General features: G+C 42.4%; 1 protein-coding gene across 1 annotated transcript in view; it reads right to left on the bottom strand.

Annotated features, from left to right (window-relative positions):
- The window catches only part of LOC126171413 (regulator of G-protein signaling 11), a 189,723-nt gene that overhangs the window by 120,627 nt on the left and 47,502 nt on the right, over window positions 1-21,594 (bottom strand). The window contains exon 5 of the mRNA XM_049920801.1: window positions 4,230-4,346. Coding sequence (XP_049776758.1) covers window positions 4,230-4,346 — 117 coding nt within the window. The remainder of the gene's footprint in view (window positions 1-4,229; window positions 4,347-21,594) is intronic.

Below are 21,594 nucleotides of genomic sequence, written 5' to 3'. Positions count from 1 at the left end.
CGTAGGAGCAAATTAAGGAGAAGTCTCCATGGTCATGGAACGAGTCAATACATGAAATTATAACACGATATTAGAAACAGATAAAATGAAATATAAAAAAAAATATATTCAGGTGACAAGTCGTAAATTTAAATAAAGAAAATCAACAATGTAACACTGGAATTTGCTTAATTTTTTAGCTCTTTCTGGAGCTCCTCGACAGAATAGAAGGAGTGAGCCATGAGGAAACTCTTCAGATTAGACTTAAAAGTGTTTGGGGTACTGCTAAGATTTTTGAGTTCTTGTGGTAGCTTATTGAAAATGGATGCAGCAGAATACTGCACTCCTTTCTGCACAAGAGTCAAGGAAGTGCATTCCACATGCAGATTGGATTTCTGCTTAGTATTAGCTGAGTGAAAGCTGCTAACTCTTGGGAATAGGCTAATATTGCTAACAACAAACGACATTAAAGAAAATATATACTGTGAGGGCAATGTCAGAATTCCCAGACTATTGAATAGGGGTCGACAAGAGGTTCTCGAACTTACACCACATATAGCTCGAACAGCCCGTTTTTGAGCCAAAAATACCCTTTTTGAATCAGAAGAATTACCCCAAAAAATAATACCATACGACATAAGAGTATGGAAATATGCGAAGTAGACTACTTTTCGTGTTGAAGTGTCACTTATTTCAGATACTGTTCTAATGGTAAATAAAGCAGCATTTAGTTTCTGAACAAGATCCTGAACATGGGCTTTCCACAACAGCTTACTATCTATCCGAACTCCTAGGAACTTGAACTGTTCCGTCTCGCTTATAATATGCCCATTCTGTCGGATCAAAATATCGGTTCTTATTGAATTGTGTGTTAGAAACCGTAAAAACTGAGTCTTACTGTGATTTAGCATCAAATTATTTTCCACAAGCCACGAATTTATTTCATGAACTACGTTATTTGATACTGTTTCAATATTACACACAAGATCCTTCACTATCAAGCTGGTGTCATCAGCAAACAGAAATATTTTTGAATCACCTGTAATACTACAAGGCATATCATTTATATAAATAAGAAACAGCAGTGGCCCCAGCACCGATCCATGGGGAACGCCCCACTTAACAGTGCCCCATTGGGACTGAACATCACTACCACTCTCAATATTGCGGAGAATTACCTTCTGCTTTCTGTTCTTAAGGTAAGAGGCGAACCAATTGTAAGCTACTCCCCTTGCTCCATAATGGTCCAACTTCTGCAGTAACATTTTGTGGTCAACATAGTCAAAAGCCTTCGTTAAATCAAAGAAAACACCTAGCGTTTGCAACCTTTTATTTAATCCGTCCAAAACCTCACAGAGAAAAGAGAATATAGCATTTTCAGTCGTTAAACCATTTCTAAAACCAAACTGAACATTTGACAGCAAATTATGTGAATTTAAATGCTCCAGTAACCTTGCATAGACAACCTTCTCGATAACTTTAGCAAACACCGATGGCATAGAAATAGGTCTATAATTGTCAACATTATCCCTGTCTCCCTTTTTATAAAGTGGCTTCACTACCGAGTACTTCAATCAGTCAGGAAACCGACCACTCCTAAAGGAAAAGTTACATATATGGCTAAGTACTGGGCTAACATACATAGAACAATACTTCAATATTCTGCTAGATACCCCGTCATATCCATGAGAGTTCTTGGTCTTTAGTGATTTAATTATTAACTCAATCTCCCTCTTGTCAGTATCATGGAGGAGCATTTCAGGTAACAGTCTCGGAACACTATTTTCTAAGAGCGCTATATGATTCCCTGTTGGGACTAGGTTTCTATTTAGTTCACCTGCTATATTCAGAAAGTGATTATTAAATACTGTACATATATGCGACTTATCAGTAACACGGACATTCCCACTACGCACTGATTCTATATCCTCGACCTGTCTCTGCAGACCAGCCACTCCCTATACGACTGACCATACGGTTTTAATTTTATCCTGAGACTTAGCTATTCTATCTGCATACCACATACTTTTTTGCCTTCCTAATAACATTTTTAAGCACCTTACAATACTGTTTGTAATGGGCTGCTGCATTTAGATTTTGACTGTTTCTAACGTTTTGATATAATTGCCACTTTGTTCTACAAGATATTCTTATCCCTCTAGTCAGCCACCCAGGCTGCCTGTTTGTGCTAGTACCCTGGTTTGAACGTTCTAGCTGAAGGTAACTTTCAAAGAGCACGAGAAAAGTCTTGAGAAAAGCATTATATTTATCGTCTACTGTATCAGCGCTATAAATATCTTGCCACTCTTGTTCCTTGATAAGGTTTACAAAGGTCTCTACAGCAACTGGATCAGCTTTCCTAAACAGCTGATGACTATATTTAACACGTGTTGCAGCACAAAAATCTTTTAGAGTTAAAATTTGTGCATCATGATCTGAAAGGCCAATCACCTTTTTGCTAACAGAATGCCCTTCTAGTAATGAGGAATGAACAAAAATGTTGTCTATGGTTGTTCTACTGTTCCCTTGCACTCTCGTTGGAAAGAATACGGATTGCATAAGATTATATGAATTAAGGTGGTCTACCAGCATCCTCTTCCTTGCACAATCACTTATACAATTAATATTGAAGTCACCACATATAACTAACTTTTTGTATTTCCTATAAAGTGAACCAAGAAGTGATGAACCCACGCTTCATCACCTTTAACGATAGTCGACAAAAAATTGCCACAATCAATTTCGTAACCTGCAAGCGTTTCTGCATGGACGGTCCTTCGTTGCTCTTTGTCATCATCTTCCGTTAAGCGGAGAGGAACACAGCGGGCACACACCTTTGAGTACCCCAACTGGTGGACGAATGTGACAGCACTACCAACAGAGACGCCCAGCTGAGCAGCGAGTTGTTTGACTGCGATCCGTTGAGCACCTCGAATGACAGTGTCCGTCCGTTGCAACATTGCAAGAGTCATAGCTGTGTGGATAAGCCAACATGATGGAGATCTGTCAGGTTTTCGCGACCATGTTGCGATGATGACAGACACCTCACCTAACGACTCACCGTGCTTTTGTTGACTGCCAAGTCTCCGTACATATTCTGCAAACGACTATGAATATCTGCTATATTCTGGTTTTCCTTCAAAAGAAATTCAGTGACAACTCTCTGCTTGGAACACACATCTGTTACAGATGCCATTTTGAAGGTTACGTAAAGCGCCCAGTCTCAGTCTTAATGTAATACACAAATGTTACGAAGTATGTTTGCAGTGGGTAGACTACATGATGATGATGTTGCTCATACATTCGCTTCGCAAGCTCGAACTTCCATCACTTTGTGCCACACTTTAATGCCGATATTTTTAAAAAAATAATTTAATCACAGGTAACTTACGTAATTAGTACACAGTCAACAGTGATAATATTAATGATCTTTTAAGGATTATTTACTTCTGTGACCGAAACATGTTGGAATACTTTTTTCATTCGTCCTCAGAAAATTTAATTTCAGCTCTCAGATGGGTAATTACCTCCAAAGCTGGGAGCCACTCTCTTTCTGACGTGACAGGATGTTTTCTGACATACGCACGGAAGTGATCTGTGTAGCACAACAAAATATTAGGAATTTCAGAATATTTTTGTGAAACGTATTATGAAATTGTAGGCTGACAATTGAAAGGAAAGCGTTTCTGAAGAAGAAAAATTGGTTAACATCGAGTATAGATTTAGGTGCCAGGAAGTCTTTTATGAAAGTATTTGTAAGGAGTGTAGCCATGTATGGAATGAAACATGGACGATAAATAGTTTAGACAAGAAGAGAATAGAAGCTTTCGAAATTTGGTGTTACAGAAGAATGCTGAAGATTAGATGGGTAGATCACGTAACTAATGAGGAGTTACTGAACAGAATTGGGGATAAGAGGAATTTGTGGCACAACTTGACTAGAAGAAGGGGTCGGTTGGTAGGACATGTTCTGAGGCATCAAGGGATCACCAATTTAGTATTCGAGGGCACCGTGGAGGGTAAAAATCGTAGATGGAGACCAAGACATGAATATACTAAGCAAATTCAGAAGGATGTAGGCTGCAGTAGTTACTTGGAGATGAAGAAGCTTGCACAAGATAGAGTAGCATGGAGATCTGCATCAAACCAGTCTCTGGACTGAAGGCCACAACAACAAAATTACGAAATTGTATTAGTAAAAGTGTCTCGCTAATGATTTTAGGAGGCTTGAATTGAAGGCAGACACTTACCAGCTCGTAGTCTTCGAGCCCGTGGCGCTGCTTGTTGCGTAGTGTGCGTTTGGCCAGGTAGATGGCGTACTCCACGTTGTCCGGCATGCGGTGTTGCCAGGGCCAGTAGTAGGGGGTCTGCAACAGACAACACGTGGCTTGCCGCTCTCCAACAACAAGGTGAACAGTGATTCCAGAAAAGTTATACTTCACTCTTTACCGTAAATGTGGCGTTTAATCACTGAAAAGCGGAATAAGTTAAAAAGTGGACTGATGTACAATAACAGAACTCATGCAGCATAGCTAAGTTTAAAAATCGAACTACTCGTAAGTGAGCATATGCATGTGTAATTATTTCTCTGTTTGAAACAGTTATTTAATTATTTATGATTTAAGAGTCGCAAGAAAATAAGTGAGCTTACAGAGGCGGTCGTGTTATTTGTATTATGCGATTTAAGATGTGTACTGCTGAGAACATCCTTTGGACGAATGACTATGTAACGCATTCAAGAGCGTGCCAGTTGCGTATAGAAGTTAGTATGAGCTCGTAATTTAGTTCCTTATCGTTGTACTAACAGCTTTTTTCTTTCTTTTTAAACATATCACTTGATTACGACTTTCCAGGAAATCTAAACAGATACGGAATGCATTAGGGTGACCAAAAGCTGGAAAATAAAAATGTTTCTTTTCAACACAGTCATTGTGTTTCACGTATGTAGTCTACATGCAAGGTGACCGTTACTGAACTATATGAAATTAAATCGTTATAATTTCTAAACGGTTTGTGTTATGACGTCCAAACCGCACGGTTGGCCGCGGGGCACAATAGGTATTAGTATGCGCATGCGCATCGTTTGGTTTAGCGACGTGCCCTGCTTTCATCTGGGTGGGATCATCAATAAGGGACTGGGAATCCGCATTTCGCGATCGAGAATTCTCTTCACACTGAATGGGTAACTGTGCGGTGTACAATGTCCAGTCACTGAATAATTGGTGCGATATTCCTTGATGGCACTGTGACTACCGAACGGTACGTGAAGGTTTTGTAAGATGATTTCATCCCCATTATCCAGAGTGACACTGATTTAGATAAGATGCGGTTCATGCAAGACGAACTCGACCCCATCGAAGCAGGAGTGTGTTTGTTGTCCTGGAGGAGCACCCTGGAGGACCGCATTCTGGCTCTGAGGTACCCAGGGGCGACTGGCATGGGCCTCTATTGGCCGCCATATTCTCCGGTTCTGAACACGTGAGACTCCATTTTGTGGGACTATATTAAAGACAAAATGTACAGCAATAACACCAAAACCAATGCTGAGTTGAAAACAGTCATTCAGGATGTCATTGACAAGATCAATGTTCCGACCCTTCAGCGTGTCATGCAGAATTTCGCCAATGATGGCAGGCATATTGAACATGTCATAACCTAAATCCGAATATCTGTAGTGACGCATATACAGGGTGTTTCAAAAATGACCGGTATATTTGAAATGGCAATAAAAACTAAACGAGCAGCGATAGAAATACACCGTTTGTTGCAATATGCTTGGAACAACAGTACATTTTCAGGCGGACAAACTTTAGAAATTACAGTAGTTACAATTTTCAACAACAGATGGCGCTGCAAGTGATGTGAAAGATATAGAAGACAACGCAGTCTGTGGGTGCGCCATTCTGTACGTCGTCTTTCTGCTGTAAGCGTGTGCTGTTCACAACGTGCAAGTGTGCTGTAGACAACATGGTTTATTCCTTAGAACAGAGGATTTTTCTAGTGTTGGAATTCCACCGCCTAGAACACAGTGTTGTTGCAACAAGACGAAGTTTTCAACGGAGGTTTAATGTAACCAAAGGACCGAAAAGCGATACAATAAAGGATCTGTTTGAAAAATTTCAACGGACTGGGAACGGGACGGATGAACGTGCTGGAAAGGTAGGGCGACCGCATACGGCAACCACAGAGGGCAACGCGCAGCTAGTGCAGCAGGTGATCCAACAGCGGCCTCGGGTTTCCGTTCGCCGTGTTGCAGCTGCGGTCCAAATGACGCCAACGTCCACGTATCGTCTCATGCGCCAGAGTTTACACCTCTATCCTTACAAAATTCAAACGCGGCAAGCCCTCAGCGCCGCTACCATTGCTGCACGAGAGACATTCGCTAACGATATAGTGCATAGGATTGATGACGGCGATATGCATGTGGGCAGCATTTGGTTTACTGACGAAGCTTATTTTTACCTGGACGGCTTCGTCAATAAACAGAACTGGCGCATATGGGGAACCGAAAAGCCCCATGTTGCAGTCCCATCGTCCCTGCATCCTCAAAAAGTACTGGTCTGGGCCGCCATTTCTTCCAAAGGAATCATTGGCCCATTTTTCAGATCCGAAACGATTACTGCATCACGCTATCTGGACATTCTTCGTGAATTTGTGGCGGTACAAATTGCCTTAGACGACACTGCGAACACCTCGTGGTTTATGCAAGATGGTGCCCGGCCACATCGCACGGCCGACGTCTTTAATTTCCTGAATGAATATTTCGATGATCGTGTGATTGCTTTGGGCTATCCGAAACATACAGGAGGCGGCGTGGATTGGCCTCCCTATTCGCCAGACATGAACCCCTGTGACTTCTTTCTGTGGGGACACTTGAAAGACCAGGTGTACCGCCAGAATCCAGAAACAATTGAACAGCTGAAGCAGTACATCTCATCTGCATGTGAAGCCATTCCGCCAGACACGTTGTCAAAGGTTTCGGGTAATTTCATTCAGAGACTACGCCATATTATTGCTACGCATGGTGGATATGTGGAAAATATCGTACTATAGAGTTTCCAAGACCGCAGCGCCATCTGTTGTTGAAAATTGTAACTACTGTAATTTCGAAAGTTTGTCTGCCTGAAAATGTACTGTTGTCCCAAGCATATTGCAACAAACGGTGTATTTCTATCGCTGCTCGTTTAGTTTTTATTGCCGTTTCAAATATACCGGTCATTTTTGAAACACTCTGTATTTGTAAAAATAACATTGGCCCACTGTCCCACCGTCCAGGTGGCATGTTGAAGTCTCCACTTTAGATGTTCCCTTCCGTAAAGACACGCCAGAAGTAAACAGAAAGCAGGTCTCCAACAATAAATGCAACTCTACTGGAGGCTTCTGTACACCGTTTGCCTCGGTACAACACGCCGTTGGGATGCTGCGATGTCAGATGCGAGCTGCAATGCAGTACTACGTCAGCACCGTCGTGTCCTTACAGCCAAATAATGGTCCTCTCTTTCTGATGTCACACATGGTCGGCCCTGTCCTCGTCTCCAGGATAAATTTTCGTTCTCTATAACCTGTCGCCTCATCCGAGAAACAACAGAATGAAAAATAAAGTATCGGGCCACATCAGTTTCCGACTCTCCTGCTTTCATTCTTCCTATAGACCTCCACAGTAGAGAGTCTATAGGCACTGTATGTGACTGTGTACACAGCGACTGTGGATGTGCGACTTCCGGCAAACACTACTGCGTTTGGTAGGTGCCCTGGCGACATCGTTAGCGTGGTTGTCCGTTGATCGCAATACCATCTTCTGTGCACAACACGATCGTAACGACGTCTGCTGACAGTTTGTATGATTATATCGTGAATTAGACACAGGACGAGGAAATAGCAGTTTGTTGCTTTACTTTTGGACACCAGCGTATTTCGGAACCCTTGCGACTGGGCTTGTCCCATCGGAATGACGTATATGACCAAAGTCTTGTCCTGATGCAACAGAATGTATCAGAACATATATCTTAGTCTGCTCTATTTCAGAACAATACTTAAACTCACCAAGAGACCAATAATTTTGCGTAATGTAGATACTTTTTATCCTTTTCTGAGTATTTAACGTAGGTAATAGTGTATAGGTCCCGAAAAAAGTCATTATTTTCCCAACATACAGAAAATTTTAGCCTCCTTGGAACATTTATACTTTTAACAACTGTTTTGCAATGCAGGTTTGGCTGTGCGGTGTCAAGATGGACCCATTTTCCACCTTCAATTACACCAGTAAATCAAAAGCCTTTCGGATTAAGCTAAATTACGTGCTGTCTTAACTTCACCTATAGCACTTTTTTAAAAATATCTTACAATAAGCTCAGTGTGTTCGGTCTGTTGCAATCCTTTGTTCTAGTGCGGACATCTGAAGATCAGTTACGTTCACAATCCGATCATAAAAGTTATGTCCTTATCCTGGGAAGAGTATTTTATGTGAAGATTTACTGCCTTTATGCAATTATTTTAGGCAAATCTGACCACAATCTATTGAGTATGAACTGCAGATTAAAACAGAAGTATTACTAATGGTGTGGGCAGGGATTATGTTTATCTCTAGAACATCTCTTCATGAAATTGTACGGGTGAATCTGCAAGATTTAACTGTCGTCAGGTACCGTGAGGAGATCTTGGGATTTCATGCGCGGTTGTTGTGAGGTGCTGTGGGCCCATACTTCGTATTGATGGATGATTATGCTTGACATCGTAGAGCCCTGTTGTTTGATGGTTTTTTGTTAAAGGAAGATATTGCACGCATGGCGTGGCCTGCTCGCTCTCCCGATTTGAGTCCGATAGAGCATGTCTGGAATGCGCTAGGGAGACTGGTTACATTACGTCAGCATCCACCAACCACTCTCCACGACTTGAGAGCAGCTCTTCAGGAAGAATGGGCGTTGTTCCCTCAACATAAGATTGATGAAATCATTCACAACATGTCCCGCCACTGTCAGGCCTCTATTGGTATCAGAGATGGTCACATCCCATACTGAACACATTAAGCAGTTGTCAGAATGTGCGTACAAATCCGTTAAGTTGGAAAAAATGAAGAACAGTTTTGTCTTCCATTATATATGTTGCAGTTGATTGCGTATTGTATACTTTACATTGTATCTATTTTACTACCACCTGTTGATACTGCTGCGTGGAAAAATAAACGCAACCTTGCAAAATATCTGTGTGTTGTTTTAATTTTGGACACCAGTGTAGTTTCCCACTGCGTCATTCGATGAAACAACAGGATAAAATAAGGTACATTCAAGGAATTATGCTCATGGCATAGCCGAAATCATCATCCATATTACTGACATGCACACTCTTTGTACCATATTGGTGCGCAAAATCCAGCCACAAATTGTACAAGAGACAAGGCCGCTGTACGGAGAGTATCTTGAGAGCCCCCAAGAAGTTCCACCCAGTTTCCGGATAAATTTGTTCTGGTATTTAACTTGTCTGAAAATTACGTGAGGTGAGTTGTGAATGACAGCGAACGATCGAGTGTGTTTTCGAGATACTTAAGGTGAGGGTTCTTAACTTCTTTCTACAGAAGGTGACTTCTAGCAGCTGGTTTGCTAAGCGGTTGTTGAGGTGGAAAGCTGTCACTCTGGTTTTTGTCTGATTAGGCCAAGACAAGTCTAATAGTATGAAACATATGCCTTAATTTGAGGAACAAATTTCTGATAACGTATGTTCGGAGCAGAGAATAGTATGGTAGTGAAACATGGACTGTGGGAAAAGCGGAACAGAAGAGAATCGAAGCATTTGGGATGTGTTGCTACAGAGAAATGTTGAAAATTAGGTAGACTGATAAGGTAAGGAATGAGGTTCTGCGCAGAACCCGAAAGGAACTTGTGGAAAACTCTGACAAGGAGAAGGGACAGGATGATATGATATTAGGGGATGAGTTCCATGGTACTAGAGGGCCAGTACAGGGAAAAAAAACTGTAGAGGAAAATAGAGTTTGGAATACATCCAGCAAATGCACACAGGTTACAATTGCAAGTGCCACCTTGAGATGAAGAGGTTGGCACAGCAGAGGAATTCGTGTCAGGCCGCATCAAACTACCAGAAGACTGATGGAAAAAAAAAGAAATACTGGCTGCTACGAGCTTTCTTTGAAATGCAACAGCATGCGTAGCGAACTTCCTGGATACAGTTTCTGGCATGTCCCTTATGTACAGATTGAAAAACAGTGCGGCAATGACAGATCCTAGAGCAGGACGGCTAAAAGTCTACAAAAACGGCAACCGATACAGGTAGCCTTTATGTGGATTGATTTTGTTGTTATCGATTATTGGAAACTTACCCTCTTTCATATATTGTTCAATGCGTAAAATTTTATGATAATGCAGTAGGGAAATACGAGTAACTGACAAGCTTTGGAATTGTCGACACGAAGAGGATGAAAGCAAGTTGTGTGGACGTGCTCTAGATGTTAATGGACGTCCCCAGCATCAAAGCTAGTCGCTAGCAGACGTTCACAACCTAAAATGTTACTGTTGTTAAAAGTGTTAATAACGCTATTCCATTGTCTTTTCGCAGTTATGGCTCTAGTTAAGAATTGGTTTTCAGAGTAGTTGAGCTTTTGATCGGCAGTCGATTCAATAGGTTAGTATATCATGCAAGGTCACTTAAACTGTACGAGAAAATAAGCTTATTGTGGTAAAATGAGCACAATCCGCTCTATCTGTTGATCAGTTCCTACTAAAACTACTTTCCTGGCCAGATTCCAGCTTTTAGTGGGACAAGAAAGTTCCTCAATAGATTTGTTGGTCAGCGCAAAGGATAAGCGGATCTTAACTGGTAAGTGTAGCTGTTAAATATTTTCTTGTTTGTGGATTGTGAGGTGTTTGTTTATACGGTGTCTAAAAACGATGTTGTTTTCCCTACGTTACATGAGCGACGATGCGGCAGTCTGCATCTACACAGTGAGCCGTAAGAGTTTCTGGTCAACTTCACAATCCGCTCGACGGAAACGGGAAAGAAGATGGTCGCTTGCGCATCGACTCCCGACTGCGACCATTTTTGGGAAAAAAAGAATTGTGGAGAGCCAAGACTGTTGTGATACAATATAATGAATACCACTAGTCGTCATTACTTACGTTAGTGATTCACGTTGTACGAGGAGAGTGACATAAAATTATCACGAAATGTGAAAAGTTTCTATGAAAAGTTTTGATTTGCTTTAAAAAAAGTTTCGTGAAATATTTGAATCTACTATGAGGTAAAGAGATTTTACCCAACTGTGAAAAATTTGTGGAAAAGTAAAGTCAATTCGTTCGCGATACAGTTAGCAACGAGCAGCATTTTCAAGATTTGTCGCATTTCATTTACAGTGAAGTTAGCTCTTACTATTGCAATCTATGAAAACAGATTGCAGTGGAATATTTGTTAGAATGACGTTTCAATTTGGAAGTGACATGGTAAGTTGTAATTGGAGAGATTATGTATGATAATTTTGACATTTTTTTTGTAAACACGAACGAGTAACGTAGGACCTGAAGAGAGCTTAACCTTGCTTAACCCCCCCCCTCCCCCCCCCCCCCACACCCCTCAATCCAGTTAGGAAGGGAACCTCTGGAGAGCTTAGCGAACGAAAATGTTTGTGAAAATGGGATATTAATTAGCTTAACTCAAATGGACTTTGACAACATGTAGAGCGAACGGAGATTAAAGCGGAGAAACGTATGTATCGTGATGTGCTACAATAACATGAGATACATCTACTGTAATTACGAACGGGTATTGATTTTGCTAAACTCGCTGTCAAAGGTAAATACAGGTTTGCAGGTAGCCACAGCAACGAGAGATATACATGTGAAAATACGACAGAATTTAACATCACCATACTAAACTGGCACGTTTATATCTACCTACACGGAAAATGGAAAAACGCCGAATATGTATAATATAGATAAAAATTTCTTCGGAGCTAGTGGGTTGGTTGGTTGATTCGGGGGCAGGGGACCAAATAGCTAGGTCATTGGTCCCATTGGATTAAGGAAGAATGGGGAAGGAAGTCGGCTGTGCCATTTCGTAGGAACCATCCCGGCATTAGCCTGAAGAAATTTAGTGAAATCACGGAAAACCTAAATCAGGATGACCTGACGCGTGTTCGAACCGTCGTCCTCTGGAATGCGAGTCTAGTGTGCTAACCACTGCGCCAGCTCGCTCGGTAGCAGCTAGTGTATGGCAGCCTTGTGTCGGTTTGTTCTGCTATCGAAAGAGCACTGCAGTGCGCAGCACGCAACTGCTGCTCGACTTATTGAGCACGAGCCACTACAGAAAATATCGTACCGCTACGTTTCGCAAAAACCGTAATTTATTGTTATTTTCGAAGTATGAGAAAATGCAGGTAAACGAATAATTGATGGAGAAAAATCAGAGTGGTCAGTAGTTGATCTTTGAATCAACAATGACCCGAGCGAACTGTGTAGATGTTTGAGAGGGAATAGCGTTTGATCGGTAGTATTTCCGATCATCATCCGGTTTGTGGCTGCTGACCACTGCCAGAATACTATCAAGTGGAACATATTACTGTTTCTTTTTTCATGTTTGATATGTTACAGATAGTTTGAATTAAGTGCTCAGAAAGACTCAATCGCAAAGTGAGAGTGAAACAGAGGCTACTAAACTGTTCATTGGATAGTTATAGAGTTGTTGTGTGACTTCATTAATACTAAATGCAGCCTAGAAACAGTCAAATTACCTATTTCTCTAGTGATATTGAAGAACTATAGAAGAACTAGAGAGAGCGTTAATTCAAACTTAAAGAAAACGCTGCTTCGATTACCCAAAAACAGCAGTAATACATTTCTTGTGATGAGTATTCTTATACAGACAACACCTGAAGTGGATGAGACTTGTTAGTGAAATTTTTAATAGATACGGCGAACAGAGTGGAGCTCGAAGGCCGTGAATGTACACTTTAAAAATGTGATCTCGTAATTCAGAAGTAAAATATAACTTTCACCTCGATCTTCTAATCAGACGTAATAATATGCAGAAAAGAAGGGGCTATGAGACGGTCCTAATAGCTATTAAGGTCAGAGACACAAAAAGGGTGAATTATCATGTAAATGTCAGAGTAATTACACTCATAATTAATTCTCAAATTACGAAAAATAATATAAAACAAGCAGACAGTCATAAATTAATGAGCAACATTCGGTAAAGCGAAAGCAAACAGAGTTAATTAAATTTCTTTTGGATTTATAAATGGATCTTGTTAGCAAACAACCACGACTGGTGCGAGTTCTCTCTGACTGGAGAGGAATAACTTCGGTTTTTTCCATAGTTTGGTAATAAAGAAAGGATTTATTCCGTAAATGTCTGCTTTTCATAGTTCTCTGTCTTTACTACTTGAGAAGAAGATTTAGTTACTACTGAACTATGGTAATGTAAAAAGAAAATCTTTTCGTTGGCGAAATTCGTTAGTGATACACACTGGGCTTGCCGACGTTATTGGATAGCGATATGCACATATACGGTTGGCGACCCTATCGCATACACAAGGTAGAGAAGGTCAGTGTATTGGCTGAGATGTCATTTGTACCCCTTAGATGATTCATGCGCAAAGGTTTCAGACGTGATTATGGCAGCACGACGGAAATTAAGACTCTGAACTCGGAATGGTTGTTGGCGATAGACGCATGCGACATTCCCCTTCGAAAATACACTCCTGGAAATGGAAAAAAGAACACATTGACACCGGTGTGTCAGACCCACCATACTTGCTCCGGACACTGCGAGAGGGCTGTACAAGCAATGATCACACGCACGGCACAGCGGACATACCAGGAACCGCGGTGTTGGCCGTCGAATGGCGCTAGCTGCGCAGCATTTGTGCACCGCCGCCGTCAGTTTCAGCCAGTTTGCCGTGGCATACGGAGCTCCATCGCAGTCTTTAACACTGGTAGCATGCCGCGACAGCGTGGACGTGAACCGTATGTGCAGTTGACGGACTTTGAGCGAGGGCGTATAGTGGGCATGCGGGAGGCCGGGTGGACGTACCGCCGAATTGCTCAACACGTGGGGCGTGAGGTCTCCACAGTACATCGATGTTGTCGCCAGTGGTCGGCGGAAGGTGCACGTGCCCGTCGACCTGGGACCGGACCGCAGCGACGCACGGATGCACGCCAAGACCGTAGGATCCTACGCAGTGCCGTAGGGGACCGCACCGCCACTTCCCAGCAAATTAGGGACACTGTTGCTCCTGGGGTATCGGCGAGGACCATTCGCAACCGTCTCCATGAAGCTGGGCTACGGCCCCGCACACCGTTAGGCCGTCTTCCGCTCACGCCCCAACATCGTGCAGCCCGCCTCCAGTGGTGTCGCGACAGGCGTGAATGGAGGGACGAATGGAGACGTGTCGTCTTCAGCGATGAGAGTCGCTTCTGCCTTGGTGCCAATGATGGTCGTATGCGTGTTTGGCGCCGTGCAGGTGAGCGCCACAATCAGGACTGCATACGACCGAGGCACACAGGGCCAACACCCGGCATCATGGTGTGGGGAGCGATCTCCTACACTGGCCGTACACCACTGGTGATCGTCGAGGGGACACTGAATAGTGCACGGTACATCCAAACCGTCATCGAACCCATCGTTCTACCATTCCTAGACCGGCAAGGGAACTTGCTGTTCCAACAGGACAATGAACGTCCGCATGTATCCCGTGCCACCCAACGTGCTCTAGAAGGTGTAAGTCAACTACCCTGGCCAGCAAGATCTCCGGATCTGTCCCCCATTGAGCATGTTTGGGACTGGATGAAGCGTCGTCTCACGCGGCCTGCACGTCCAGCACGAACGCTGGTCCAACTGAGGCGCCAGGTGGAAATGCCATGGCAAGCCGTTCCACAGGACTACATCCAGCATCTCTACGATCGTCTCCATGGGAGAATAGCAGCCTGCATTGCTGCGAAAGGTGGATATACACTGTACTAGTGCCGACATTGTGCATGCTCTGTTGCCTGTGTCTATGTGCCTGTGGTTCTGTCAGTGTGATCATGTGATGTATCTGACCCCAGGAATGTGTCAAGCGAATGAATTCACGGTGTTCTTATTTCAATTTCCAGGAGTGTAGATAGGGTATTAAATATTCCAGGATCTACAGTGTCAAGAGTGTACTGGGAATACCTGATTTCAGGCATTAACTCTCATCACGGACAGCGCATTGAACTACGATCTTGGTTTAACGACCGAGGTCAGCAGCGTTTGCGAAGAACTGTCAGTACTGAAAGCCAAGTAACACTACGTGAAATGACAGCTGAAATCAATGTGGGACGTACGACGTACGTCTCCGTTAAGACAGTCTGGCGAAATCTGGCGTCAATGGGCTATAGCAGCAGACGACTGACGCGAGTGCCTTTTCTAACAGCACGACATCGCCTGCAGCGCCTCTCATGGGCTCGTGACCGTATCGGTGGGACCCTAGAAGACTGGAAAACCGTGGCCTGGTCAGATGAGTCCCGATTTCAGTTGGTATCAGCTGATGGTAGCTCTCGAGTGTGGTACAGACCCCGCGGAGGCAAGGGCACAGGTTGTCAACAAGGCACTGTGCAAACTGGTGGTGGTTCCATAACGGTGTAGGCTGTGTTTACATCGCACGGACTAAGTCCTGGTAATTTTCGGCGTCTTAGAGACAGTTTGCAGCCATTCATGAACTTCATGTTCCGAAACAACGATGGAAGTTTTGTGGATGACATTGCGCCATGTCACTGGGCATCAGTTGTTCGCGACTGGTTTGAAGAACATTCTGGACAGTTCGAGCGAATGCTTTGACCACCCAGATCGCCCGACACGGATCCCATTGAACATTTATGAAACATAATCGAGAGGTCAGTTCGTGCACAAAATCCTGCACCGGCAACACTTTCGCAAGTATGGATGGCTACAGATACAGCACGGCTCAGCATTTCGGCAGGGGACTTCAACCGACTTGTTGAGTGCATGCCACGTCGATTTGGTGCACTGCGCCGGGTGATAGCAGAAGCGACGCAATATTCTGAGGCATCCCATGACTTTTGTCAGCTTGGTGTGTAAGCCAGACGTTAATATTAGCTTCCCGTACTTACGATCGATAAGATTTTGACCGTGTGCAGCATCTGAACTTCTATCGCAAAGAAATCTTTTTTCTTTAAAGAGTTCTTTTCTGTGTAAAATTATATAAATGGATATAAATAAGAATGATACCAACATTTAATTATAGTGATTAGCATACTTTAAACAGTGTTATGGTCTGATCGCTCAGGTTTTCTCGGCGTGACTACTTAATAGCCGAGTTGTTGTTACCATATTCTGCACAGCATTCCGAAGAGCAACCCAGCCGTCTTTTTCAGGTACTGCGAGTTTTACTATTATCTGTACTCGCTCACTGGACTTCAGTTGCGCCCTTTGATTATCTTTTGTTTTACGGAGCACCCTCCGTGAAACCACAACTCCCTCAGCGTTTTCCAACTCTGATGGATGTGATTGTCAGCGAGATTTTAGTAAACGGAGTTGCGGGCCCCAATTGTTATTTAAAAAATTGGAATTTCCATCCTGGTTTATTAGGTTTTCTGACTTCTTTATTTCGATAAAGTACTTAATTTTGCTATCCAGAAACGTGACGTTTGCATTGTGGTACTGGTCTCTTGGTAAATCATTTTATGATTGCATTCGAGACGGTGCTCTGCGACAACTGGTTTGCTTGTTTGTTTTAGACGGGTACGCCGCTGATGTTCCTTGCATCTCTCCACGACTGCCCTACTAGTCTGTACAACGTAAGACACAGCACAATTGCATGCAATGCGATACGCACCCAATTTCGGAGACTTGGATCGTCTTTACATTACAAGCAATACTTTTTATCTTAGCTCAAGCTAGCGAAATGCACTAGACGCCATGTTTGCGTAGGAGTTACCGATCTTTCCGGATATTGGGCCAGCATAAGGCAGACAAGCGATTTTTGACTTACCTCCATCGGTTTCAGTCTCAGCCTCTTTCTTAGGCATTCTTGACTTTGGCTGCATCTCCCATTCAGTTTGAAACTTTGAGTATCCATTCGTTCGGAACATCAATTGCCGGTGTTGTAATTCTCTGGCGAAGCTGTCTTTCTCTAAACGTGTTCGAGCTCTATGAGCCATAGTCTTTAGTACAGAGTTTTGTGACGGGTCGAGGTGTAGAGGCAGTCAGTTGTCGTAGGTTTTCTATACACACTGTCAATCAGGGATATTTCCGGTCTTCTCTCGACTAACACGTCGAGGAACAGTAGTTGACCTTTTTTCTCCACCTCCATCGTGACTTTTTATTACGACGGATAGAGTTTAAATATTCCAGGCACTCTCTTCCACAGAGCTCGAGCACTCGAGACTGAAACCGAGGAAGATAACCCAAAAATCCCGTATCTGCCTTATGCTGGCTCAAGAGCCGAAAAGATCGGTAAGACTCCTACGGAAACATGGCGTCTAGTGTATTTCGCTCGCTTCAGCTAAGACATAAAGTGTTCCCTGTAATGTTAAAGACGTTCCAAGTCTCCGACACTGGGTGTCTATCACATTCCATGCGAATGTGTGATGTCTTACGTGGTGCAGACTATCATAACAGTCGAGGAGAGATGCAAGGAACAAATAAGCAAATCAGCTGTCGCTGAGAACCGCCTCGAATGTAATCATGAAACGAAATACGACGAGACCAGTATCACGGTGAAAACGCCACTTTTCTGGGACAGCATAATTAAGTAGATAATCGAAATAAAGATGACAGAAAATCTAATAAACAAGGATGGAGATTCCAATTTTTTAAATAACAATTGGGGCCCGGCACTCCATTTACCAAAATTTCGCTGACAATCGCATCCATCATTGTTGGCCAACGCTGAGAGAGTAGTCGTTTCACGAAGCGCGCTCCGTAAAACAAAAAATCATCAAAGGGCGCAGTTGTAATCCAGTCAGCGAGTACAGCACCTGAAGAAGACGGCTGAGTCGCTCGACGGAATGTTGCGCAGAATATGCAAACAACAACTCGGCTGAACACCTGAAAACTCACTATTGCTACTAGTGTAGCATTCACGTAACTGTAATCAGGTTAATTTATTTTTTAAAAAGTTGTTGTAGTTAATCTATTGTTAACGTGATTAGACGTCTTCAAAAAATGGCTCTGAGCACTATGGGACTTAACATCTATGGTCATCAGTCCCCTAGAACTTAGAACTACTTAAACCTAACTAACCTAAGGACAGCACACAACACCCAGCCATCACGAGGCAGAGAAAATCCCTGACCCCGCCGGGAATCGAACCCGGGAACCCAGGCGTGGGAAGCGAGAACGCTACCGCACGACCGCGAGATGCGGGCATTAGACGTCTTATCCATCTCAAGTTGGCTACATATGCATAGAGATAATTTTATGTATTGCTGTCATGTGTAGAAAAAAATGTTGGGTAGCGTCAGGTTATACTTTGGGTCAGTACAACTTGCGCTCCCTGTCATACTTTTAACGCTCCCGATGCGAGCGTAAGCTAGAGATTTTAGTTCTGAATGACCGAGGTTTCCCGGTTTTTATTTGTTTTCGGTTATAAGAGATACGTTTTTTCTTTTTTTCTAATAACCGTGTAAAAAATTCGGAATATCGGTTAGCCCTAGTAGAGGTGCTAATGTTTTAGTTATTAAATAAATCTTTTTTTTTATCAAAAAAGTAATTTTTATTCGTAAAATTTGCATTGCTTTGAAATAATGCGTTTTTATAGCATATGCGAATAGCTGACAGTGCTGTTGTAATAACAATGCCGACAGAAACGAACAAGAAAAACAAGGCATAAGAAGTGATGCTACATTGCTGAGACGATAATGTTCCTGTCACCATGAGGCGTGGCCAATTAAATTGTATGCGTTACGAGCAGTGTGAAAGATGGTGCCTTTTGGTATACACGGTAGTTTCTCACTGTCGTCGCCGGACATCCGTTGTATATCAGAATTATACCAACCCTAGTCTGCAAGCGACGTAGCGAAGAAATTCAATGCTTCATTTGCTTTAGATATTTACAATTTGTCTCCCATTAAATGGAATAATAAAACGACGAACGAAATTATATTAATGGTAAGAAATTAAAAACTTAGTAATAGTTCATTTACAATAATGATCGTCTCCTTCGATCATTATCGTAGATAATAGAAAGAGACTTAAATGTCTCAGGAAAACATTTAATTAAAAGTTCATTTACAGTTAACAATAAAAACAGAAGGTACAGGGTCTGCTGTCTGTGCGTACATAATACGCCTTTATTTGCTTGAAGCCATCGAAAATGGACAAATTAACACGAAAAATATATTTCTTCAACCTCAGTTGTCAATCTATACTAAATATTCGTAATGCCCAAATAGTGGCGTGGTCCCAGATTACATCATCAGTTTCGGGCAGAGTTTCAAAAAATTAAAATCGTTAGGTGAATGGTGGTGTTTTTTTTTAACATTCAACCACTTATCACTTTTCGACAAAAGCAGCTACTGATGGACTGACTAAGTTTTCTTTTATATCCTTATTTGAATGAATATTTTGATTGTACGTATTTTGAAACTGAGGTGGTCAAAATGTTTCAATCTCTGTTTACACGAAATAATTGTAATAAAAAGTAAAGTCCAAATTATTTAGACGGTTAAGAAACTTTAGATAAACTACGCAGTGTAGTTCTCATCTGCTGCACTCGATAGTTACGGCAAGCACCTTCAGTTAATCACGAAAATGGTAATAAATGACGCAATAGTGATACGAAGGTAGTTCAGGGGGGGAGGGGGAGGGGGAAATGAGCATTTTGATTCGATCTTTTGTGACAACTTTCTTGCGAGGTAGAGAAGAGCTGTTTCGAGCGGCATGAATGACTGTTTGTCTATCTAATATGGAAGGAGAAGGGTGTGTTTAAGATTGTGCACATGAGCGAGAAACCATAGGCTCTTAGTCATTTGGGAAGTGTAAGTTTGCAGGTTGATCTGTGGTTTCAAGTTGTGATACTGTAGTAATCCTTCTGATAGTTAAATTGACTGAATATATTTATCATTCTATATATATATATATATATATATATATATATATATATATATATATCATTCAGTTGAAGAGCATGTGTCTGTCCAGCTATGACGATTTTTTCCTTGTGGCTGATTGTACCCAACTCTTAGTTGATCGAAATCATCATTTCCTTGGGCCTTTGTCCCACTTCAATGCTTGTGACTACGGATTTGGCGATGTTAGTGTCAGAGGGTGGCTGGATGCCCTTCCTGTCGCCACCCTGTAAACCCCCCCACCCCCACCCCCCAGATCAGATTGAGTGTACCCCAGCTGCCTGCAGTTAGTGTTAAGTCGTGAAACAGTGAAAACGTTTTAAAACTTCTGCGAGTCGTGTAACAGAGGCGGGACGTGGGGACCAGCCCAGTATTCACCTAGTGGGATGTGGAAAACCGCCTAAAAACCACATCAAGGCTGACTGGCACACTGGCCCTCGTCGTTACTCCGTCAGGCTGATTCGATCTGGGGCCAGTGAGCCTACCCGAGTCCAGGAAGCAGCGCATTAGCGCACTCGGCTAACCTGGCTGGTGGTGGTTAGCTGATCGAAATCATAAATGTAATTTTGTTTTCAAACGATATTCACATTTTTGGGTACAACCCAGTGGAGATCTTCCAAAGAACCTAATATGAGAATCTGAATAGTTCTAGTTCCCTATAGCTGCATCGAAAAACTCGATTTTGTTGTACCACCAACCCATTTCTCAGATTAGACACGATTTTGTTGTACCACCAAACCATTTCTCAGATTAGACCCCACGTAACTTTGTTTGTCATCCTCAACAAATTTTCGTCGAATGACGGATATTTGTGCTTTGGATATTATAAAGAAGGGGAAACAAATTTCTGGTTTGGGGATAGATAATTAAAACGCGTAACCTTCGTGAACCAAACGCAATGAAGTCAATGGGGATTAATTTGACAAACAAACGCTTGCTTTTGAAAATAGGCATATGGTTTCAAACAAGCTTTCAGTTCAAGCCCCTTAACTCGAAAACTGGGTCTGTAGAGAGAAGAATGCAATGTCTTTACATTAGTTTCACTTTTCGCAGTAATTACATCATTTCGTCTTCCAGAGTCGCTCACAATTCTTAATAAGGGGACGTATAATTTTGACAACGCCTATGAAGGATTTCTTCCCCATTCATATTGTAAAATAAAAAGGAGACCGGCATGCATCGTCATTGTTCCTTTTAGGGATTTCCTACGCTTATACCTGAAGCTATCAGTAATCTGTCATAAATAGTCGTCATGATGGGAATGGAATGATATTTTCGTTGCTGTAAGGCCTAACGTGTGGTTTGACAGCCATCTCTGTCATTACAATGACTCCATTTATCAACGTAGCTAGCGAGGCTTTATCGAATGACCTATCTGTGATTCAATGGGTACAATTAAGCGCTTAACACACAGTATGTAAACTGTATAAGCTGCCAAAAAAATGCTGCCAGTGGAACACAAGTAATTGATTTAAAATGTCTAGTAACATGCTAGTCCGTTTCCTACGGTTGTCCCAGAAGAAAACAGTTAATCTGAGCCAATATTTTTGGAAATGTA

Source organism: Schistocerca cancellata, chromosome 1 (genome assembly GCF_023864275.1).
Source record: "Schistocerca cancellata isolate TAMUIC-IGC-003103 chromosome 1, iqSchCanc2.1, whole genome shotgun sequence".
Classification (NCBI taxonomy): Eukaryota; Metazoa; Arthropoda; class Insecta; order Orthoptera; family Acrididae; genus Schistocerca; species Schistocerca cancellata.
This window is presented reverse-complemented; position numbering and strand designations above follow the sequence as displayed.